Here is a 25,837-nt window from a genome sequence, read left to right as displayed (position 1 = left end):
TCCTAATAAAGAAGATAAATGATTAAGTTACGTATGCTGGTGAAGAAAATATAGTCTTAAGGAGTAATTAACACATATATTGGTGTCTTGGCGCAAATGTTATTTTTTGGTAATCTAAAATCCAATTTTTTTAAACAAATACATAAATCATTATTAATACACATATATTAGGGTCTTGGCAGAAATGTTACTTTTATTGTAATCTATAATATGAATATTTATGTCAGCAAACTCAGAATTATGATGATCATTTTTCATGAAACCTTTCCAATTATGAGGTTGTTTTCTCAATATAATAAGTAAAATCATTGATTAATACAACTGGGCTCGTAGAAGAACTAAACTGATTATTTCTCATTTGCCTACAAGATTATATAATAGGGAACTCAAATTAACTGGAGTTCAAAAATTCCTGCTTTATTTTCGATCGCAAGGTTATATCAGCAACTATAAACTTAAGGTTTAGTCGTACCTTTGAAATATCCTTTATCAATATTGGGAATAAATTTTGGTGCATTGTAAGCCTTAGGCCCTCAAGCGACTGTAAACTTTTTAGTCATACCTTTGAAATACACTTTATCAATATTGGGTAGACATTTTGGTGCTTTTTAGTCATACCTTTGAAATACACTTTATCAATATTGGGTAGACATTTTGGTGCAATGTTTATCTTAGTCATGCAGTCTTAAACCTAACAATTGTTTGTTTAATTTTATATTTATAATTTTCATAATTTTCTTTATAATTAACATTAATATCGATTAAATTAATTAATATAAGGTGAGGGTCATTTTTATAAACATCTAGCATTTATCACCAAAGATTTATAATATATGTAATGTGTACAAGTGTAGTCTGAATAAACTTTAATTAATGAGTAATCATACACTACTTAGTATCGATGCACGAACACATAAAAAATGATAAGGGAGTGTTTCCTCACTAGTCTTCTAAAAGTATTGGTTTAAGATCTATCGAATTTCCTTCTAAGCAGTTACATTGCCTATTATGATAGGTTTTGGAACCCCAAACATCTATCGGATGTTTTATTATAACAGAGAACACCTCGTACACAAGCAAAGCGAGTTATGTTTAGATTACAATACATCCACTTGCTATATGTCATGCTACTCAACCACTTGTTATTACATTAACTACATGAAAACAAAACATGACATCATCAATATAAATTCACATGCAAAAGTGATGTGTGCAACATACATAACATCTACTTTGATACAAATTCCATTTGGAGAATACACGTGATAAAAACTATCAACAGGAAAATTCAACATAAAATTTAATATATATTTGCTATATGACGTTAAAAAGTCAAATAAGGAAACCAAATGCCCCATGAATGGTGATGCGTTAACGTAAGAAAGTCACATCCTAGATTTCAACGTATGAAAAAAGGAACCCGAAAAAACGACAAAATGGTTTGGAAGAGTGGAGAAATAAATAAATAAATAATCAAAATGTACCTAGTTTTTCATGCACAAGCAACGACTTGTGCGTTTATTTTGGGCTTTTTGTTTTTTATTTTTATATATTTATTTTTCAAGCACATGTGGTCTCTAATGTATGGAGGAACAAAATATTATAGTATTTGAAAAGAATCTAGTACCATCTTCGAATCTCTAAATACAATTCGTTTGGTCAACATATTTTTTATGTTTGGAACTCGACTAAAAGCTAATCTTTTAATGGCATATTATGCACAAGGATCTAGTATCCAAACATAACATACCTGCAACAGTATTTGAAAAAGCAGTATCATTTTTTCTTTTGCTTTTTCATTTGGAGTAACAAATGTTTGTGTGTCTTACAACCAAAAGTATGGCACCGTGCATGGGCATCGCAAAGTCGCTTGTCATTCCTTATGAATGATGATGCATATGTATCGTTAAGTTACATAATAAATATGATGATGTCCCCACTTCCAACTAGATTGGTAACAAGACATGCGATATAAATTCTCGACGAGCTAAGCAGACAAGAGAAAACACACTACTTTCCATCCATTACTCTAAACATTGGTTACTAACTTTCCTATTTCATATATCCACTATTAAAGATTAGCGATTTGTTAACCATGCCAGGAAAAGGAAATGCAGTTCTAAAAGGAGATTGCAAGGGTAAATGCCACCTGTCAACCATTAATGATAGTTTTGTGGAGACAAGGACACATCATTTCATGGTTAATGGAAAGCCGTTGTATTTTAATGGCTTTAACGCCTACTGGTTAATGTGTATGGCTTCTGATCCATCTACAAGGGTGAAGGTCACAGATGCATTTCAAGAATCTTCCAAGATAGGAATGAACCTGGTTAGGACATGGGCTTTTAGTGATGGTGGCAACAAACCCCTGCAAACCTCTCCCGGTTTTTACAATGAGGACATGTTTAAGGTAACTTTATCTATTATTTTAGCCTCTATTTTTTATTCAACATGATCTGTAAACATTAAAAAGTAATATCTTATCAACCATACGACAAATCGACACGGACATATTGAAATAAAAGTTAGTAATAATCAAGATCACAAACACTTTAACACCTCTGTTTTATGTTACTTGTGATAACCATCCACACATTTTCATTCCAGGGATTGGATTTTGTGATATCAGAAGCGAAAAAGTATGGGATTCACTTGATTCTCAGCTTGGTTAATAACTGGGATGATTTTGGAGGTAAACAACAATATGTTCAGTGGGCAAGGGATCATGGAGGACAATACTTGAATAGTGATGATGATTTCTTTACTAACGTTGTAGTTAAAGGATATTATAAGAATCATTTGAAGGTATATATATGTTTGGGAAACAATGTTTCCATTATATCACAAAAATTTTCTACAACAGCTGTATGTACATTTTGTCAAAAAATTTGAGCATGTTGCAAATACTGTTTTGCTACAGACCATTCTTACGAGACGCAACTCAATCACCGGGGTTGACTACAAGGATGATTCCACCATCTTTGCATGGGAGCTAATGAACGAACCCCGCTGCCAGTCTGATCTATCAGGGAAATTTCTACAGGTTCTTGTTTTCTCTGTTTTCTCACAGTTAAGTTGTTCATATGAGAAAATGCCCGAATCAATTATCTAGAAAGAAGGAAATCTTTTACTTTCAAATGATAGGAGTACATAGAGGAAACTGGTTTTTTATTAAACTATATGGTGCATAACCTATAACCATCGGTATCTCTTCTTTGTGCAGGAATGGATAGTAGAAATGGCAGCTGAAATAAAGTCCATTGATAAGAACCATCTTCTCGAAATCGGACTTGAAGGGTTTTATGGGGAATCAATGCCTGAAAAGAAGCAAAACAATCCGGGCTATGAAGTAGGGACCGACTTCATTACAAACAACGGCGTCAACAATGTGGATTTTGCTACAATCCATCTGTATCCCGACCAATGGTATGATCGAGTCTATACCGACATATAAACTCCATCACAATGCTTTTGTTCGTATATATACTTTGCATGTCACGCTAGCCAACACCCGAACGTAGTTAGCATCCTAAAAATGTTTCATGAAATGCATGTTTCTTATTTATAACTAAAACAATCTTTTATGTTATTTAATTTTATTGAATAACATATGTGCATTAATCCATTTTTCAACAAATTTAGCTCGAGCTTCATCGCTAGCTCCCGGAACCCTAAGTCAAAAATCGAGATTGTGATTCCATCTTGAGAAAACCTTTACTGATTGCAGAATTTGGCAAGTCCTCTTGGTCTTCAGGTTACACCGTAGAAGCAAGGGATGAGTACTTTGGTGGGATATTCAACACGGCCTATGAAAGTGCAAGAAACCGGGGGTCGTGTTCAGGTACAACTTTTTGGCAAGTCATGGCGGAAGGAATGGATAACTGGGGTGATGGGTACCAAGTTGTCTTGGACCAAAACCCCTCCACTGCTGCAATAATTGCCAAATAGTCTCAAAGAATTTCATCACTCAACTCTTCAACCAACCTTGAGTTCTCTCCCGTTGCTGTTGAAAAATAATTATGTTGGGTTCCTGAACAAATAATTATCTCTTTCGAGATAAAATGATATTTCTCTCTGCTGCGTTACTTACCTTTAGAAAATGTGAAGTTTAAATAGTGAAATGAAAATAAAGATAGAGGTAGCAACCATTTTGCATGAAACAAAATAGTTCCACCCTATTAGTAATGTTGTACCGCGGGTAACTTCAACTCAGTATTGTTGGACGAAGTGGGAAAATTGATGCATTTCCTTTTTATCTAAATATGGTAATATATGTAAGGTATTTTTATGTGTTTTCTTAGCTTTTGTCTATCTTTTCTTAATGTTATAAATATTTTGTCTATCAAACACACAAGTCACGTCAACATATGTGAATCCTTTTATATGTATTCAAACCACTTTTTGATCGCAGATCATCGACGAGAGGAATATTAATATTAGTTGATATGGGATATAGGTCATGATATATCATTAAATATCAAGATTTTTGACCTAAATTTTGTATTACACTTGTGCCTTTGGGGTGGTGATACTTAAATGAACAAATATTTTCCCGAGTTTTATACTAAAAATTCTCATTATTTTGGAATTTTTTTTTGATAAATTCATAAATCTTTTTTTTTAACAAAAAAGTCTCGTTATTTTGGGAAAATCATATAATCTGTCTTTCCCAATTAAAAAAACTTTTTAATTAATTTGGGCAAAATGTTAAACGATCAGGTTTATTCTATTCAAAAAAAAAAGATTTAGGACTTTATCAAAAAAAAATCTCAAAATAATTAGACCTTTCTGCATGAAATGCATACTTATCCTATTAATATTGCTTGACAAAGGATATAAGTGATGATATACCAATGATTATTATGCCTTTAGATCTTGATTTTGAATTAAAATTATGTTTGTGGGAGTTGTGATACTTAAACAAACCATTACTTAATACCGACCGAAATGTGTGTGTGTATATGTATGTGTGTGTCTGTGTGTGAGAGACAGGGGGAATGTATAAAGCTATTGGATGACTTTTTCCAAGTGATTTAAACCAAAAAAAAACATCTTGTTAATATGCCACTAAACCTATTTCAATATAATTTGTAGAATACTAATTCATGTTTTAACCAATATTACCTATGTTGTAACAAACAAAAGAAGATCAATTCAAAACTATTTAAGTTATTTTTGACATCAAACTCCTAATAAAGAAGATAAATGATTAAGTTACGTATGCTGGTGAAGAAAATATAGTCTTAAGGAGTAATTAACACATATATTGGTGTCTTGGCGCAAATGTTATTTTTTGGTAATCTAAAATCCAATTTTTTTAAACAAATACATAAATCATTATTAATACACATATATTAGGGTCTTGGCAGAAATGTTACTTTTATTGTAATCTATAATATGAATATTTATGTCAGCAAACTCATAATTATGATGATCATTTTTCATGAAACCTTTCCAATTATGAGGATGTTTTCTCAATATAATAAGTAAAATCATTGATTAATACAACTGGGCTCGTAGAAGAACTAAACTAATTATTTCTCATTTGCCTACAAGATTATATAATAGGGAACTCAAATTAACTGGAGTTCAAAAATTCCTGCTTTATTTTCGATCGCAAGGTTATATCAGCAACTATAAACTTAAGGTTTAGTCGTACCTTTGAAATATCCTTTATCAATATTGGGAATAAATTTTGGTGCATTGTAAGCCTTAGGCCCTCAAGCGACTGTAAACTTTTTAGTCATACCTTTGAAATACACTTTATCAATATTGGGTAGACATTTTGGTGCTTTTTAGTCATACCTTTGAAATACACTTTATCAATATTGGGTAGACATTTTGGTGCAATGTTTATCTTAGTCATGCAGTCTTAAACCTAACAATTGTTTGTTTAATTTTATATTTATAATTTTCATAATTTTCTTTATAATTAACATTAATATCGATTAAATTAATTAATATAAGGTGAGGGTCATTTTTATAAACATCTAGCATTTATCACCAAAGATTTATAATATATGTAATGTGTACAAGTGTAGTCTGAATAAACTTTAATTAATGAGTAATCATACACTACTTAGTATCGATGCACGAACACATAAAAAATGATAAGGGAGTGTTTCCTCACTAGTCTTCTAAAAGTATTGGTTTAAGATCTATCGAATTTCCTTCTAAGCAGTTACATTGCCTATTATGATAGGTTTTGGAACCCCAAACATCTATCGGATGTTTTATTATAACAGAGAACACCTCGTACACAAGCAAAGCGAGTTATGTTTAGATTACAATACATCCACTTGCTATATGTCATGCTACTCAACCACTTGTTATTACATTAACTACATGAAAACAAAACATGACATCATCAATATAAATTCACATGCAAAAGTGATGTGTGCAACATACATAACATCTACTTTGATACAAATTCCATTTGGAGAATACACGTGATAAAAACTATCAACAGGAAAATTCAACATAAAATTTAATATATATTTGCTATATGACGTTAAAAAGTCAAATAAGGAAACCAAATGCCCCATGAATGGTGATGCGTTAACGTAAGAAAGTCACATCCTAGATTTCAACGTATGAAAAAAGGAACCCGAAAAAACGACAAAATGGTTTGGAAGAGTGGAGAAATAAATAAATAAATAATCAAAATGTACCTAGTTTTTCATGCACAAGCAACGACTTGTGCGTTTATTTTGGGCTTTTTGTTTTTTATTTTTATATATTTATTTTTCAAGCACATGTGGTCTCTAATGTATGGAGGAACAAAATATTATAGTATTTGAAAAGAATCTAGTACCATCTTCGAATCTCTAAATACAATTCGTTTGGTCAACATATTTTTTATGTTTGGAACTCGACTAAAAGCTAATCTTTTAATGGCAGATTATGCACAAGGATCTAGTATCCAAACATAACATACCTGCAACAGTATTTGAAAAAGCAGTATCATTTTTTCTTTTGCTTTTTCATTTGGAGTAACAAATGTTTGTGTGTCTTACAACCAAAAGTATGGCACCGTGCATGGGCATCGCAAAGTCGCTTGTCATTCCTTATGAATGATGATGCATATGTATCGTTAAGTTACATAATAAATATGATGATGTCCCCACTTCCAACTAGATTGGTAACAAGACATGCGATATAAATTCTCGACGAGCTAAGCAGACAAGAGAAAACACACTACTTTCCATCCATTACTCTAAACATTGGTTACTAACTTTCCTATTTCATATATCCACTATTAAAGATTAGCGATTTGTTAACCATGCCAGGAAAAGGAAATGCAGTTCTAAAAGGAGATTGCAAGGGTAAATGCCACCTGTCAACCATTAATGATAGTTTTGTGGAGACAAGGACACATCATTTCATGGTTAATGGAAAGCCGTTGTATTTTAATGGCTTTAACGCCTACTGGTTAATGTGTATGGCTTCTGATCCATCTACAAGGGTGAAGGTCACAGATGCATTTCAAGAATCTTCCAAGATAGGAATGAACCTGGTTAGGACATGGGCTTTTAGTGATGGTGGCAACAAACCCCTGCAAACCTCTCCCGGTTTTTACAATGAGGACATGTTTAAGGTAACTTTATCTATTATTTTAGCCTCTATTTTTTATTCAACATGATCTGTAAACATTAAAAAGTAATATCTTATCAACCATACGACAAATCGACACGGACATATTGAAATAAAAGTTAGTAATAATCAAGATCACAAACACTTTAACACCTCTGTTTTATGTTACTTGTGATAACCATCCACACATTTTCATTCCAGGGATTGGATTTTGTGATATCAGAAGCGAAAAAGTATGGGATTCACTTGATTCTCAGCTTGGTTAATAACTGGGATGATTTTGGAGGTAAAAAACAATATGTTCAGTGGGCAAGGGATCATGGAGGACAATACTTGAATAGTGATGATGATTTCTTTACTAACGTTGTAGTTAAAGGATATTATAAGAATCATTTGAAGGTATATATATGTTTGGGAAACAATGTTTCCATTATATCACAAAAATTTTCTACAACAGCTGTATGTACATTTTGTCAAAAAATTTGAGCATGTTGCAAATACTGTTTTGCTACAGACCATTCTTACGAGACGCAACTCAATCACCGGGGTTGACTACAAGGATGATTCCACCATCTTTGCATGGGAGCTAATGAACGAACCCCGCTGCCAGTCTGATCTATCAGGGAAATTTCTACAGGTTCTTGTTTTCTCTGTTTTCTCACAGTTAAGTTGTTCATATGAGAAAATGCCCGAATCAATTATCTAGAAAGAAGGAAATCTTTTACTTTCAAATGATAGGAGTACATAGAGGAAACTGGTTTTTTATTAAACTATATGGTGCATAACCTATAACCATCGGTATCTCTTCTTTGTGCAGGAATGGATAGTAGAAATGGCAGCTGAAATAAAGTCCATTGATAAGAACCATCTTCTCGAAATCGGACTTGAAGGGTTTTATGGGGAATCAATGCCTGAAAAGAAGCAAAACAATCCGGGCTATGAAGTAGGGACCGACTTCATTACAAACAACGGCGTCAACAATGTGGATTTTGCTACAATCCATCTGTATCCCGACCAATGGTATGATCGAGTCTATACCGACATATAAACTCCATCACAATGCTTTTGTTCGTATATATACTTTGCATGTCACGCTAGCCAACACCCGAACGTAGTTAGCATCCTAAAAATGTTTCATGAAATGCATGTTTCTTATTTATAACTAAAACAATCTTTTATGTTATTTAATTTTATTGAATAACATATGTGGGTATTTCGATTTTTGACTTAGGGTTCCGGGAGCTAGCGATGAAGCTCGAGCTAAATTTGTTGAAAAATGGATTAATGCACATATTGAGGATTGTGATTCCATCTTGAGAAAACCTTTACTGATTGCAGAATTTGGCAAGTCCTCTTGGTCTTCAGGTTACACCGTAGAAGCAAGGGATGAGTACTTTGGTGGGATATTCAACACGGCCTATGAAAGTGCAAGAAACCGGGGGTCGTGTTCAGGTACAACTTTTTGGCAAGTCATGGCGGAAGGAATGGATAACTGGGGTGATGGGTACCAAGTTGTCTTGGACCAAAACCCCTCCACTGCTGCAATAATTGCCAAACAGTCTCAAAGAATTTCATCACTCAACTCTTCAACCAACCTTGAGTTCTCTCCCGTTGTTGTTGAAAAATAATTATGTTGGGTTCCTGAACAAATAATTATCCCTTTCGAGATAAAATGATATTTCTCTCTGCTGCGTTACTTACCTTTAGAAAATGTGAAGTTTAAATAGTGAAATGAAAATAAAGATAGAGGTAGCAACCATTTTGCATGAAACAAAATAGTTCCACCCATTAGTAATGTTGTACCGCGGGTAACTTCAACTCAGTATTGTTGGACGAAGTGGGAAAATTGATGCATTTCCTTTTTATCTAAATATGGTAATATATGTAAGGTATTTTTATGTGTTTTCTTAGCTTTTGTCTATCTTTTCTTAATGTTATAAATATTTTGTCTATCAAACACACAAGTCACGTCAACATATGTGAATCCTTTTATATGTATTCAAACCACTTTTTGATCGCAGATCATCGACGAGAGGAATATTAATATTAGTTGATATGGGATATAGGTCATGATATATCATTAAATATCAAGATTTTTGACCTAAATTTTGTATTACACTTGTGCCTTTGGGGTGGTGATACTTAAATGAACAAATATTTTTCTCGAGTTTTATACTAAAAAGTCTCATTATTTTGGAATTTTTTTTTGATAAATTCATAAATCTTTTTTTTTAACAAAAAAGTCTCGTTATTTTGGGAAAATCATATAATCTGTCTTTCCCAATTAAAAAAACTTTTTACTTAATTTGGGCAAAATGTTAAACGATCAGGTTTATTCTATTAAAAAAAAAAAAGATTTAGGACTTTATCAAAAAAAATCTCAAAATAATTAGACCTTTCTGCATGAAATGCATACTTATCCTATTAATATTGCTTGACAAAGGATATAAGTGATGATATACCAATGATTATTATGCCTTTAGATCTTGATTTTGAATTAAAATTATGTTTGTGGGAGTTGTGATACTTAAACAAACCATTACTTAATACCGACCGAAATGTGTGTGTGTATATGTATGTGTGTGTCTGTGTGTGAGAGACAGGGGGAATGTATAAAGCTATTGGATGACTTTTTCCAAGTGATTTAAACCAAAAAAAAACATCTTGTTAATATGCCACTAAACCTATTTCAATATAATTTGTAGAATACTAATTCATGTTTTAACCAATATTACCTATGTTGTAACAAACAAAAGAAGATCAATTCAAAACTATTTAAGTTATTTTTGACATCAAACTCCTAATAAAGAAGATAAATGATTAAGTTACGTATGCTGGTGAAGAAAATATAGTCTTAAGGAGTAATTAACACATATATTGGTGTCTTGGCGCAAATGTTATTTTTTGGTAATCTAAAATCCAATTTTTTTAAACAAATACATAAATCATTATTAATACACATATATTAGGGTCTTGGCAGAAATGTTACTTTTATTGTAATCTATAATATGAATATTTATGTCAGCAAACTCAGAATTATGATGATCATTTTTCATGAAACCTTTCCAATTATGAGGATGTTTTCTCAATATAATAAGTAAAATCATTGATTAATACAACTGGGCTCGTAGAAGAACTAAACTAATTATTTCTCATTTGCCTACAAGATTATATAATAGGGAACTCAAATTAACTGGAGTTCAAAAATTCCTGCTTTATTTTCGATCGCAAGGTTATATCAGCAACTATAAACTTAAGGTTTAGTCGTACCTTTGAAATATCCTTTATCAATATTGGGAATAAATTTTGGTGCATTGTAAGCCTTAGGCCCTCAAGCGACTGTAAACTTTTTAGTCATACCTTTGAAATACACTTTATCAATATTGGGTAGACATTTTGGTGCTTTTTAGTCATACCTTTGAAATACACTTTATCAATATTGGGTAGACATTTTGGTGCAATGTTTAACTTAGTCATGCAGTCTTAAACCTAACAATTGTTTGTTTAATTTTATATTTATAATTTTCATAATTTTCTTTATAATTAACATTAATATCGATTAAATTAATTAATATAAGGTGAGGGTCATTTTTATAAACATCTAGCATTTATCACCAAAGATTTATAATATATGTAATGTGTACAAGTGTAGTCTGAATAAACTTTAATTAATGAGTAATCATACACTACTTAGTATCGATGCACGAACACATAAAAAATGATAAGGGAGTGTTTCCTCACTAGTCTTCTAAAAGTATTGGTTTAAGATCTATCGAATTTCCTTCTAAGCAGTTACATTGCCTATTATGATAGGTTTTGGAACCCCAAACATCTATCGGATGTTTTATTATAACAGAGAACACCTCGTACACAAGCAAAGCGAGTTATGTTTAGATTACAATACATCCACTTGCTATATGTCATGCTACTCAACCACTTGTTATTACATTAACTACATGAAAACAAAACATGACATCATCAATATAAATTCACATGCAAAAGTGATGTGTGCAACATACATAACATCTACTTTGATACAAATTCCATTTGGAGAATACACGTGATAAAAACTATCAACAGGAAAATTCAACATAAAATTTAATATATATTTGCTATATGACGTTAAAAAGTCAAATAAGGAAACCAAATGCCCCATGAATGGTGATGCGTTAACGTAAGAAAGTCACATCCTAGATTTCAACGTATGAAAAAAGGAACCCGAAAAAACGACAAAATGGTTTGGAAGAGTGGAGAAATAAATAAATAAATAATCAAAATGTACCTAGTTTTTCATGCACAAGCAACGACTTGTGCGTTTATTTTGGGCTTTTTGTTTTTTATTTTTATATATTTATTTTTCAAGCACATGTGGTCTCTAATGTATGGAGGAACAAAATATTATAGTATTTGAAAAGAATCTAGTACCATCTTCGAATCTCTAAATACAATTCGTTTGGTCAACATATTTTTTATGTTTGGAACTCGACTAAAAGCTAATCTTTTAATGGCAGATTATGCACAAGGATCTAGTATCCAAACATAACATACCTGCAACAGTATTTGAAAAAGCAGTATCATTTTTTCTTTTGCTTTTTCATTTGGAGTAACAAATGTTTGTGTGTCTTACAACCAAAAGTATGGCACCGTGCATGGGCATCGCAAAGTCGCTTGTCATTCCTTATGAATGATGATGCATATGTATCGTTAAGTTACATAATAAATATGATGATGTCCCCACTTCCAACTAGATTGGTAACAAGACATGCGATATAAATTCTCGACGAGCTAAGCAGACAAGAGAAAACACACTACTTTCCATCCATTACTCTAAACATTGGTTACTAACTTTCCTATTTCATATATCCACTATTAAAGATTAGCGATTTGTTAACCATGCCAGGAAAAGGAAATGCAGTTCTAAAAGGAGATTGCAAGGGTAAATGCCACCTGTCAACCATTAATGATAGTTTTGTGGAGACAAGGACACATCATTTCATGGTTAATGGAAAGCCGTTGTATTTTAATGGCTTTAACGCCTACTGGTTAATGTGTATGGCTTCTGATCCATCTACAAGGGTGAAGGTCACAGATGCATTTCAAGAATCTTCCAAGATAGGAATGAACCTGGTTAGGACATGGGCTTTTAGTGATGGTGGCAACAAACCCCTGCAAACCTCTCCCGGTTTTTACAATGAGGACATGTTTAAGGTAACTTTATCTATTATTTTAGCCTCTATTTTTTATTCAACATGATCTGTAAACATTAAAAAGTAATATCTTATCAACCATACGACAAATCGACACGGACATATTGAAATAAAAGTTAGTAATAATCAAGATCACAAACACTTTAACACCTCTGTTTTATGTTACTTGTGATAACCATCCACACATTTTCATTCCAGGGATTGGATTTTGTGATATCAGAAGCGAAAAAGTATGGGATTCACTTGATTCTCAGCTTGGTTAATAACTGGGATGATTTTGGAGGTAAAAAACAATATGTTCAGTGGGCAAGGGATCATGGGGGACAATACTTGAATAGTGATGATGATTTCTTTACTAACGTTGTAGTTAAAGGATATTATAAGAATCATTTGAAGGTATATATATGTTTGGGAAACAATGTTTCCATTATATCACAAAAATTTTCTACAACAGCTGTATGTGCATTTTGTCAAAAAATTTGAGCATGTTGCAAATACTGTTTTGCTACAGACCATTCTTACGAGACGCAACTCAATCACCGGGGTTGACTACAAGGATGATTCCACCATCTTTGCATGGGAGCTAATGAACGAACCCCGCTGCCAGTCTGATCTATCAGGGAAATTTCTACAGGTTCTTGTTTTCTCTGTTTTCTCACAGTTAAGTTGTTCATATGAGAAAATGCCCGAATCAATTATCTAGAAAGAAGGAAATCTTTTACTTTCAAATGATAGGAGTACATAGAGGAAACTGGTTTTTTATTAAACTATATGGTGCATAACCTATAACCATCGGTATCTCTTCTTTGTGCAGGAATGGATAGTAGAAATGGCAGCTGAAATAAAGTCCATTGATAAGAACCATCTTCTCGAAATCGGACTTGAAGGGTTTTATGGGGAATCAATGCCTGAAAAGAAGCAAAACAATCCGGGCTATGAAGTAGGGACCGACTTCATTACAAACAACGGCGTCAACAATGTGGATTTTGCTACAATCCATCTGTATCCCGACCAATGGTATGATCGAGTCTATACCGACATATAAACTCCATCACAATGCTTTTGTTCGTATATATACTTTGCATGTCACGCTAGCCAACACCCGAACGTAGTTAGCATCCTAAAAATGTTTCATGAAATGCATGTTTCTTATTTATAACTAAAACAATCTTTTATGTTATTTAATTTTATTGAATAACATATGTGGGTATTTCGATTTTTGACTTAGGGTTCCGGGAGCTAGCGATGAAGCTCGAGCTAAATTTGTTGAAAAATGGATTAATGCACATATTGAGGATTGTGATTCCATCTTGAGAAAACCTTTACTGATTGCAGAATTTGGCAAGTCCTCTTGGTCTTCAGGTGACACCGTAGAAGCAAGGGATGAGTACTTTGGTGGGATATTCAACACGGCCTATGAAAGTGCAAGAAACCGGGGGTCGTGTTCAGGTACAACTTTTTGGCAAGTCATGGCGGAAGGAATGGATAACTGGGGTGATGGGTACCAAGTTGTCTTGGACCAAAACCCCTCCACTGCTGCAATAATTGCCAAACAGTCTCAAAGAATTTCATCACTCAACTCTTCAACCAACCTTGAGTTCTCTCCCGTTGTTGTTGAAAAATAATTATGTTGGGTTCCTGAACAAATAATTATCCCTTTCGAGATAAAATGATATTTCTCTCTGCTGCGTTACTTACCTTTAGAAAATGTGAAGTTTAAATAGTGAAATGAAAATAAAGATAGAGGTAGCAACCATTTTGCATGAAACAAAATAGTTCCACCCATTAGTAATGTTGTACCGCGGGTAACTTCAACTCAGTATTGTTGGACGAAGTGGGAAAATTGATGCATTTCCTTTTTATCTAAATATGGTAATATATGTAAGGTATTTTTATGTGTTTTCTTAGCTTTTGTCTATCTTTTCTTAATGTTATAAATATTTTGTCTATCAAACACACAAGTCACGTCAACATATGTGAATCCTTTTATATGTATTCAAACCACTTTTTGATCGCAGATCATCGACGAGAGGAATATTAATATTAGTTGATATGGGATATAGGTCATGATATATCATTAAATATCAAGATTTTTGACCTAAATTTTGTATTACACTTGTGCCTTTGGGGTGGTGATACTTAAATGAACAAATATTTTTCTCGAGTTTTATACTAAAAAGTCTCATTATTTTGGAATTTTTTTTTGATAAATTCATAAATCTTTTTTTTTAACAAAAAAGTCTCGTTATTTTGGGAAAATCATATAATCTGTCTTTCCCAATTAAAAAAACTTTTTACTTAATTTGGGCAAAATGTTAAACGATCAGGTTTATTCTATTAAAAAAAAAAAAGATTTAGGACTTTATCAAAAAAAATCTCAAAATAATTAGACCTTTCTGCATGAAATGCATACTTATCCTATTAATATTGCTTGACAAAGGATATAAGTGATGATATACCAATGATTATTATGCCTTTAGATCTTGATTTTGAATTAAAATTATGTTTGTGGGAGTTGTGATACTTAAACAAACCATTACTTAATACCGACCGAAATGTGTGTGTGTATATGTATGTGTGTGTCTGTGTGTGAGAGACAGGGGGAATGTATAAAGCTATTGGATGACTTTTTCCAAGTGATTTAAACCAAAAAAAAACATCTTGTTAATATGCCACTAAACCTATTTCAATATAATTTGTAGAATACTAATTCATGTTTTAACCAATATTACCTATGTTGTAACAAACAAAAGAAGATCAATTCAAAACTATTTAAGTTATTTTTGACATCAAACTCCTAATAAAGAAGATAAATGATTAAGTTACGTATGCTGGTGAAGAAAATATAGTCTTAAGGAGTAATTAACACATATATTGGTGTCTTGGCGCAAATGTTATTTTTTGGTAATCTAAAATCCAATTTTTTTAAACAAATACATAAATCATTATTAATACACATATATTAGGGTCTTGGCAGAAATGTTACTTTTATTGTAATCTATAATATGAATATTTATGTCAGCAAACTCAGAATTATGATGATCATTTTTCATGAAACCTTTCCAATTATGAGGATGTTTTCTCAATATAATAAGTAAAATCATTGATTAATACAACTGGGCTCGTAGAAGAACTAAACTAATTATTTCTCATTTGCCTACAAGATTATATAATAGGGAACTCAAATTAACTGGAGTTCAAAAATTCCTGCTTTATTTTCGATCGCAAGGTTATATCAGCAACTATAAACTTAAGGTTTAGTCGTACCTTTGAAATATCCTTTATCAATATTGGGAATAAATTTTGGTGCATTGTAAGCCTTAGGCCCTCAAGCGACTGTAAACTTTTTAGTCATACCTTTGAAATACACTTTATCAATATTGGGTAGACATTTTGGTGCTTTTTAGTCATACCTTTGAAATACACTTTATCAATATTGGGTAGACATTTTGGTGCAATGTTTAACTTAGTCATGCAGTCTTAAACCTAACAATTGTTTGTTTAATTTTATATTTATAATTTTCATAATTTTCTTTATAATTAACATTAATATCGATTAAATTAATTAATATAAGGTGAGGGTCATTTTTATAAACATCTAGCATTTATCACCAAAGATTTATAATATATGTAATGTGTACAAGTGTAGTCTGAATAAACTTTAATTAATGAGTAATCATACACTACTTAGTATCGATGCACGAACACATAAAAAATGATAAGGGAGTGTTTCCTCACTAGTCTTCTAAAAGTATTGGTTTAAGATCTATCGAATTTCCTTCTAAGCAGTTACATTGCCTATTATGATAGGTTTTGGAACCCCAAACATCTATCGGATGTTTTATTATAACAGAGAACACCTCGTACACAAGCAAAGCGAGTTATGTTTAGATTACAATACATCCACTTGCTATATGTCATGCTACTCAACCACTTGTTATTACATTAACTACATGAAAACAAAACATGACATCATCAATATAAATTCACATGCAAAAGTGATGTGTGCAACATACATAACATCTACTTTGATACAAATTCCATTTGGAGAATACACGTGATAAAAACTATCAACAGGAAAATTCAACATAAAATTTAATATATATTTGCTATATGACGTTAAAAAGTCAAATAAGGAAACCAAATGCCCCATGAATGGTGATGCGTTAACGTAAGAAAGTCACATCCTAGATTTCAACGTATGAAAAAAGGAACCCGAAAAAACGACAAAATGGTTTGGAAGAGTGGAGAAATAAATAAATAAATAATCAAAATGTACCTAGTTTTTCATGCACAAGCAACGACTTGTGCGTTTATTTTGGGCTTTTTGTTTTTTATTTTTATATATTTATTTTTCAAGCACATGTGGTCTCTAATGTATGGAGGAACAAAATATTATAGTATTTGAAAAGAATCTAGTACCATCTTCGAATCTCTAAATACAATTCGTTTGGTCAACATATTTTTTATGTTTGGAACTCGACTAAAAGCTAATCTTTTAATGGCAGATTATGCACAAGGATCTAGTATCCAAACATAACATACCTGCAACAGTATTTGAAAAAGCAGTATCATTTTTTCTTTTGCTTTTTCATTTGGAGTAACAAATGTTTGTGTGTCTTACAACCAAAAGTATGGCACCGTGCATGGGCATCGCAAAGTCGCTTGTCATTCCTTATGAATGATGATGCATATGTATCGTTAAGTTACATAATAAATATGATGATGTCCCCACTTCCAACTAGATTGGTAACAAGACATGCGATATAAATTCTCGACGAGCTAAGCAGACAAGAGAAAACACACTACTTTCCATCCATTACTCTAAACATTGGTTACTAACTTTCCTATTTCATATATCCACTATTAAAGATTAGCGATTTGTTAACCATGCCAGGAAAAGGAAATGCAGTTCTAAAAGGAGATTGCAAGGGTAAATGCCACCTGTCAACCATTAATGATAGTTTTGTGGAGACAAGGACACATCATTTCATGGTTAATGGAAAGCCGTTGTATTTTAATGGCTTTAACGCCTACTGGTTAATGTGTATGGCTTCTGATCCATCTACAAGGGTGAAGGTCACAGATGCATTTCAAGAATCTTCCAAGATAGGAATGAACCTGGTTAGGACATGGGCTTTTAGTGATGGTGGCAACAAACCCCTGCAAACCTCTCCCGGTTTTTACAATGAGGACATGTTTAAGGTAACTTTATCTATTATTTTAGCCTCTATTTTTTATTCAACATGATCTGTAAACATTAAAAAGTAATATCTTATCAACCATACGACAAATCGACACGGACATATTGAAATAAAAGTTAGTAATAATCAAGATCACAAACACTTTAACACCTCTGTTTTATGTTACTTGTGATAACCATCCACACATTTTCATTCCAGGGATTGGATTTTGTGATATCAGAAGCGAAAAAGTATGGGATTCACTTGATTCTCAGCTTGGTTAATAACTGGGATGATTTTGGAGGTAAAAAACAATATGTTCAGTGGGCAAGGGATCATGGGGGACAATACTTGAATAGTGATGATGATTTCTTTACTAACGTTGTAGTTAAAGGATATTATAAGAATCATTTGAAGGTATATATATGTTTGGGAAACAATGTTTCCATTATATCACAAAAATTTTCTACAACAGCTGTATGTGCATTTTGTCAAAAAATTTGAGCATGTTGCAAATACTGTTTTGCTACAGACCATTCTTACGAGACGCAACTCAATCACCGGGGTTGACTACAAGGATGATTCCACCATCTTTGCATGGGAGCTAATGAACGAACCCCGCTGCCAGTCTGATCTATCAGGGAAATTTCTACAGGTTCTTGTTTTCTCTGTTTTCTCACAGTTAAGTTGTTCATATGAGAAAATGCCCGAATCAATTATCTAGAAAGAAGGAAATCTTTTACTTTCAAATGATAGGAGTACATAGAGGAAACTGGTTTTTTATTAAACTATATGGTGCATAACCTATAACCATCGGTATCTCTTCTTTGTGCAGGAATGGATAGTAGAAATGGCAGCTGAAATAAAGTCCATTGATAAGAACCATCTTCTCGAAATCGGACTTGAAGGGTTTTATGGGGAATCAATGCCTGAAAAGAAGCAAAACAATCCGGGCTATGAAGTAGGGACCGACTTCATTACAAACAACGGCGTCAACAATGTGGATTTTGCTACAATCCATCTGTATCCCGACCAATGGTATGATCGAGTCTATACCGACATATAAACTCCATCACAATGCTTTTGTTCGTATATATACTTTGCATGTCACGCTAGCCAACACCCGAACGTAGTTAGCATCCTAAAAATGTTTCATGAAATGCATGTTTCTTATTTATAACTAAAACAATCTTTTATGTTATTTAATTTTATTGAATAACATATGTGGGTATTTCGATTTTTGACTTAGGGTTCCGGGAGCTAGCGATGAAGCTCGAGCTAAATTTGTTGAAAAATGGATTAATGCACATATTGAGGATTGTGATTCCATCTTGAGAAAACCTTTACTGATTGCAGAATTTGGCAAGTCCTCTTGGTCTTCAGGTGACACCGTAGAAGCAAGGGATGAGTACTTTGGTGGGATATTCAACACGGCCTATGAAAGTGCAAGAAACCGGGGGTCGTGTTCAGGTACAACTTTTTGGCAAGTCATGGCGGAAGGAATGGATAACTGGGGTGATGGGTACCAAGTTGTCTTGGACCAAAACCCCTCCACTGCTGCAATAATTGCCAAACAGTCTCAAAGAATTTCATCACTCAACTCTTCAACCAACCTTGAGTTCTCTCCCGTTGTTGTTGAAAAATAATTATGTTGGGTTCCTGAACAAATAATTATCCCTTTCGAGATAAAATGATATTTCTCTCTGCTGCGTTACTTACCTTTAGAAAATGTGAAGTTTAAATAGTGAAATGAAAATAAAGATAGAGGTAGCAACCATTTTGCATGAAACAAAATAGTTCCACCCATTAGTAATGTTGTACCGCGGGTAACTTCAACTCAGTATTGTTGGACGAAGTGGGAAAATTGATGCATTTCCTTTTTATCTAAATATGGTAATATATGTAAGGTATTTTTATGTGTTTTCTTAGCTTTTGTCTATCTTTTCTTAATGTTATAAATATTTTGTCTATCAAACACACAAGTCACGTCAACATATGTGAATCCTTTTATATGTATTCAAACCACTTTTTGATCGCAGATCATCGACGAGAGGAATATTAATATTAGTTGATATGGGATATAGGTCATGATATATCATTAAATATCAAGATTTTTGACCTAAATTTTGTATTACACTTGTGCCTTTGGGGTGGTGATACTTAAATGAACAAATATTTTTCTCGAGTTTTATACTAAAAAGTCTCATTATTTTGGAATTTTTTTTTGATAAATTCATAAATCTTTTTTTTTAACAAAAAAGTCTCGTTATTTTGGGAAAATCATATAATCTGTCTTTCCCAATTAAAAAAACTTTTTACTTAATTTGGGCAAAATGTTAAACGATCAGGTTTATTCTATTAAAAAAAAAAAAGATTTAGGACTTTATCAAAAAAAATCTCAAAATAATTAGACCTTTCTGCATGAAATGCATACTTATCCTATTAATATTGCTTGACAAAGGATATAAGTGATGATATACCAATGATTATTATGCCTTTAGATCTTGATTTTGAATTAAAATTATGTTTGTGGGAGTTGTGATACTTAAACAAACCATTACTTAATACCGACCGAAATGTGTGTGTGTATATGTATGTGTGTGTCTGTGTGTGAGAGACAGGGGGAATGTATAAAGCTATTGGATGACTTTTTCCAAGTGATTTAAACCAAAAAAAAACATCTTGTTAATATGCCACTAAACCTATTTCAATATAATTTGTAGAATACTAATTCATGTTTTAACCAATATTACCTATGTTGTAACAAACAAAAGAAGATCAATTCAAAACTATTTAAGTTATTTTTGACATCAAACTCCTAATAAAGAAGATAAATGATTAAGTTACGTATGCTGGTGAAGAAAATATAGTCTTAAGGAGTAATTAACACATATATTGGTGTCTTGGCGCAAATGTTATTTTTTGGTAATCTAAAATCCAATTTTTTTAAACAAATACATAAATCATTATTAATACACATATATTAGGGTCTTGGCAGAAATGTTACTTTTATTGTAATCTATAATATGAATATTTATGTCAGCAAACTCAGAATTATGATGATCATTTTTCATGAAACCTTTCCAATTATGTGGATGTTTTCTCAATATAATAAGTAAAATCATTGATTAATACAACTGGGCTCGTAGAAGAACTAAACTAATTATTTCTCATTTGCCTACAAGATTATATAATAGGGAACTCAAATTAACTGGAGTTCAAAAATTCCTGCTTTATTTTCGATCGCAAGATTATATCAGCAACTATAAACTTAAGGTTTAGTCGTACCTTTGAAATATCCTTTATCAATATTGGGAATAAATTTTGGTGCATTGTAAGCCTTAGGCCCTCAAGCGACTGTAAACTTTTTAGTCATACCTTTGAAATACACTTTATCAATATTGGGTAGACATTTTGGTGCTTTTTAGTCATACCTTTGAAATACACTTTATCAATATTGGGTAGACATTTTGGTGCAATGTTTAACTTAGTCATGCAGTCTTAGACCTAACAATTGTTTGTTTAATTTTATATTTATAATTTTCATAATTTTCTTTATAATTAACATTAATATCGATTAAATTAATTAATATAAGGTGAGGGTCATTTTTATAAACATCTAGCATTTATCACCAAAGATTTATAATATATGTAATGTGTACAAGTGTAGTCTGAATAAACTTTAATTAATGAGTAATCATACACTACTTAGTATCGATGCACGAACACATAAAAAATGATAAGGGAGTGTTTCCTCACTAGTCTTCTAAAAGTATTGGTTTAAGATCTATCGAATTTCCTTCTAAGCAGTTACATTGCCTATTATGATAGGTTTTGGAACCCCAAACATCTATCGGATGTTTTATTATAACAGAGAACACCTCGTACACAAGCAAAGCGAGTTATGTTTAGATTACAATACATCCACTTGCTATATGTCATGCTACTCAACCACTTGTTATTACATTAACTACATGAAAACAAAACATGACATCATCAATATAAATTCACATGCAAAAGTGATGTGTGCAACATACATAACATCTACTTTGATACAAATTCCATTTGGAGAATACACGTGATAAAAACTATCAACAGGAAAATTCAACATAAAATTTAATATATATTTGCTATATGACGTTAAAAAGTCAAATAAGGAAACCAAATGCCCCATGAATGGTGATGCGTTAACGTAAGAAAGTCACATCCTAGATTTCAACGTATGAAAAAAGGAACCCGAAAAAACGACAAAATGGTTTGGAAGAGTGGAGAAATAAATAAATAAATAATCAAAATGTACCTAGTTTTTCATGCACAAGCAACGACTTGTGCGTTTATTTTGGGCTTTTTGTTTTTTATTTTTATATATTTATTTTTCAAGCACATGTGGTCTCTAATGTATGGAGGAACAAAATATTATAGTATTTGAAAAGAATCTAGTACCATCTTCGAATCTCTAAATACAATTCGTTTGGTCAACATATTTTTTATGTTTGGAACTCGACTAAAAGCTAATCTTTTAATGGCAGATTATGCACAAGGATCTAGTATCCAAACATAACATACCTGCAACAGTATTTGAAAAAGCAGTATCATTTTTTCTTTTGCTTTTTCATTTGGAGTAACAAATGTTTGTGTGTCTTACAACCAAAAGTATGGCACCGTGCATGGGCATCGCAAAGTCGCTTGTCATTCCTTATGAATGATGATGCATATGTATCGTTAAGTTACAGAATAAATATGATGATGTCCCCACTTCCAACTAGATTGGTAACAAGACATGCGATATAAATTCTCGACGAGCTAAGCAGACAAGAGAAAACACACTACTTTCCATCCATTACTCTAAACATTGGTTACTAACTTTCCTATTTCATATATCCACTATTAAAGATTAGCGATTTGTTAACCATGCCAGGAAAAGGAAATGCAGTTCTAAAAGGAGATTGCAAGGGTAAATGCCACCTGTCAACCATTAATGATAGTTTTGTGGAGACAAGGACACATCATTTCATGGTTAATGGAAAGCCGTTGTATTTTAATGGCTTTAACGCCTACTGGTTAATGTGTATGGCTTCTGATCCATCTACAAGGGTGAAGGTCACAGATGCATTTCAAGAATCTTCCAAGATAGGAATGAACCTGGTTAGGATTTGGGCTTTTAGTGATGGTGGCAACAAACCCCTGCAAACCTCTCCCGGTTTTTACAATGAGGACATGTTTAAGGTAACTTTATCTATTATTTTAGCCTCTATTTTTTATTCAACATGATCTGTAAACATTAAAAAGTAATATCTTATCAACCATACGACAAATCGACACGGACATATTGAAATAAAAGTTAGTAATAATCAAGATCACAAACACTTTAACACCTCTGTTTTATGTTACTTGTGATAACCATCCACACATTTTCATTCCAGGGATTGGATTTTGTGATATCAGAAGCGAAAAAGTATGGGATTCACTTGATTCTCAGCTTGGTTAATAACTGGGATGATTTTGGAGGTAAAAAACAATATGTTCAGTGGGCAAGGGATCATGGGGGACAATACTTGAATAGTGATGATGATTTCTTTACTAACGTTGTAGTTAAAGGATATTATAAGAATCATTTGAAGGTATATATATGTTTGGGAAACAATGTTTCCATTATATCACAAAAATTTTCTACAACAGCTGTATGTGCATTTTGTCAAAAAATTTGAGCATGTTGCAAATACTGTTTTGCTACAGACCATTCTTACGAGACGCAACTCAATCACCGGGGTTGACTACAAGGATGATTCCACCATCTTTGCATGGGAGCTAATGAACGAACCCCGCTGCCAGTCTGATCTATCAGGGAAATTTCTACAGGTTCTTGTTTTCTCTGTTTTCTCACAGTTAAGTTGTTCATATGAGAAAATGCCCGAATCAATTATCTAGAAAGAAGGAAATCTTTTACTTTCAAATGATAGGAGTACATAGAGGAAACTGGTTTTTTATTAAACTATATGGTGCATAACCTATAACCATCGGTATCTCTTCTTTGTGCAGGAATGGATAGTAGAAATGGCAGCTGAAATAAAGTCCATTGATAAGAACCATCTTCTCGAAATCGGACTTGAAGGGTTTTATGGGGAATCAATGCCTGAAAAGAAGCAAAACAATCCGGGCTATGAAGTAGGGACCGACTTCATTACAAACAACGGCGTCAACAATGTGGATTTTGCTACAATCCATCTGTATCCCGACCAATGGTATGATCGAGTCTATACCGACATATAAACTCCATCACAATGCTTTTGTTCGTATATATACTTTGCATGTCACGCTAGCCAACACCCGAACGTAGTTAGCATCCTAAAAATGTTTCATGAAATGCATGTTTCTTATTTATAACTAAAACAATCTTTTATGTTATTTAATTTTATTGAATAACATATGTGGGTATTTCGATTTTTGACTTAGGGTTCCGGGAGCTAGCGATGAAGCTCGAGCTAAATTTGTTGAAAAATGGATTAATGCACATATTGAGGATTGTGATTCCATCTTGAGAAAACCTTTACTGATTGCAGAATTTGGCAAGTCCTCTTGGTCTTCAGGTTACACCGTAGAAGCAAGGGATGAGTACTTTGGTGGGATATTCAACACGGCCTATGAAAGTGCAAGAAACCGGGGGTCGTGTTCAGGTACAACTTTTTGGCAAGTCATGGCGGAAGGAATGGATAACTGGGGTGATGGGTACCAAGTTGTCTTGGACCAAAACCCCTCCACTGCTGCAATAATTGCCAAACAGTCTCAAAGAATTTCATCACTCAACTCTTCAACCAACCTTGAGTTCTCTCCCGTTGCTGTTGAAAAATAATTATGTTGGGTTCCTGAACAAATAATTATCCCTTTCGAGATAAAATGATATTTCTCTCTGCTGCGTTACTTACCTTTAGAAAATGTGAAGTTTAAATAGTGAAATGAAAATAAAGATAGAGGTAGCAACCATTTTGCATGAAACAAAATAGTTCCACCCTATTAGTAATGTTGTACCGCGGGTAACTTCAACTCAGTATTGTTGGACGAAGTGGGAAAATTGATGCATTTCCTTTTTATCTAAATATGGTAATATATGTAAGGTATTTTTATGTGTTTTCTTAGCTTTTGTCTATCTTTTCTTAATGTTATAAATATTTTGTCTATCAAACACACAAGTCACGTCAACATATGTGAATCCTTTTATATGTATTCAAACCACTTTTTGATCGCAGATCATCGACGAGAGGAATATTAATATTAGTTGATAAGGGATATAGGTCATGATATATCATTAAATATCAAGATTTTTGACCTAAATTTTGTATTACACTTGTGCCTTTGGGGTGGTGATACTTAAATGAACAAATATTTTCCCGAGTTTTATACTAAAAAGTCTCATTATTTTGGAATTTTTTTTTGATAAATTCATAAATCTTTTTTTTTAACAAAAAAGTCTCGTTATTTTGGGAAAATCATATAATCTGTCTTTCCCAATTAAAAAAACTTTTTACTTAATTTGGGCAAAATGTTAAACGATCAGGTTTATTCTATTCAAAAAAAAAGATTTAGGACTTTATCAAAAAAAATCTCAAAATAATTAGACCTTTCTGCATGAAATGCATACTTATCCTATTAATATTGCTTGACAAAGGATATAAGTCATGATATACCAATGATTATTATGCCTTTAGATCTTGATTTTGAAATAAAATTATGTTTGTGGGAGTTGTGATACTTAAACAAACCATTACTTAATACCGACCGAAATGTGTGTGTGTATATGTATGTGTGTGTCTGTGTGTGAGAGACAGGGGGAATGTATAAAGCTATTAGATGACTTTT

General features: G+C 32.6%; 5 protein-coding genes across 5 annotated transcripts; all 5 read left to right on the top strand.

Moving 5' to 3' along the window:
* The first annotated feature begins 2,095 nt into the window (after positions 1–2,095).
* LOC145050822 (mannan endo-1,4-beta-mannosidase 4-like) lies at positions 2,096–3,454 on the top strand. The gene is made up of 4 exons (XM_078999015.1): positions 2,096–2,410; positions 2,608–2,805; positions 2,921–3,043; positions 3,224–3,454. The coding sequence occupies exons 1-4, from the start codon at positions 2,096–2,098 to the stop codon at positions 3,452–3,454; spliced, it is 867 nt and encodes a 288-aa protein (XP_078855141.1).
* Positions 3,455–7,282: 3,828 nt separating this feature from the next.
* Positions 7,283–9,237, top strand: LOC145050821 (mannan endo-1,4-beta-mannosidase 4-like). The gene is made up of 5 exons (XM_078999014.1): positions 7,283–7,597; positions 7,795–7,992; positions 8,108–8,230; positions 8,411–8,613; positions 8,825–9,237. The coding sequence occupies exons 1-5, from the start codon at positions 7,283–7,285 to the stop codon at positions 9,219–9,221; spliced, it is 1,236 nt and encodes a 411-aa protein (XP_078855140.1). The 3' UTR covers positions 9,222–9,237.
* A 3,249-nt stretch (positions 9,238–12,486) lies between these two features.
* LOC145050820 (mannan endo-1,4-beta-mannosidase 4-like) lies at positions 12,487–14,474 on the top strand. Its single transcript, XM_078999013.1, has 5 exons — positions 12,487–12,801; positions 12,999–13,196; positions 13,312–13,434; positions 13,615–13,817; positions 14,029–14,474. Exons 1-5 carry the CDS (start codon positions 12,487–12,489, stop codon positions 14,423–14,425), a joined length of 1,236 nt encoding a protein of 411 aa, XP_078855139.1. The 3' UTR covers positions 14,426–14,474.
* Positions 14,475–17,690: 3,216 nt separating this feature from the next.
* LOC145050819 (mannan endo-1,4-beta-mannosidase 4-like) lies at positions 17,691–19,678 on the top strand. The gene is made up of 5 exons (XM_078999011.1): positions 17,691–18,005; positions 18,203–18,400; positions 18,516–18,638; positions 18,819–19,021; positions 19,233–19,678. The coding sequence occupies exons 1-5, from the start codon at positions 17,691–17,693 to the stop codon at positions 19,627–19,629; spliced, it is 1,236 nt and encodes a 411-aa protein (XP_078855137.1). The 3' UTR covers positions 19,630–19,678.
* A 3,216-nt stretch (positions 19,679–22,894) lies between these two features.
* LOC145050818 (mannan endo-1,4-beta-mannosidase 4-like) lies at positions 22,895–24,833 on the top strand. The gene is made up of 5 exons (XM_078999010.1): positions 22,895–23,209; positions 23,407–23,604; positions 23,720–23,842; positions 24,023–24,225; positions 24,437–24,833. Exons 1-5 carry the CDS (start codon positions 22,895–22,897, stop codon positions 24,831–24,833), a joined length of 1,236 nt encoding a protein of 411 aa, XP_078855136.1.
* Positions 24,834–25,837: the final 1,004 nt, after the last annotated feature.

Source organism: Lactuca serriola, chromosome 5 (assembly GCF_051521515.1).
Source record: "Lactuca serriola cultivar US96UC23 chromosome 5, Lser_US96UC23_V15, whole genome shotgun sequence".
NCBI classification, from domain to species: Eukaryota; Viridiplantae; Streptophyta; class Magnoliopsida; order Asterales; family Asteraceae; genus Lactuca; species Lactuca serriola.
The sequence above is the reverse complement of the archived record's forward strand: the minus strand, read 5'-3'. Positions and strand labels throughout refer to the sequence as shown.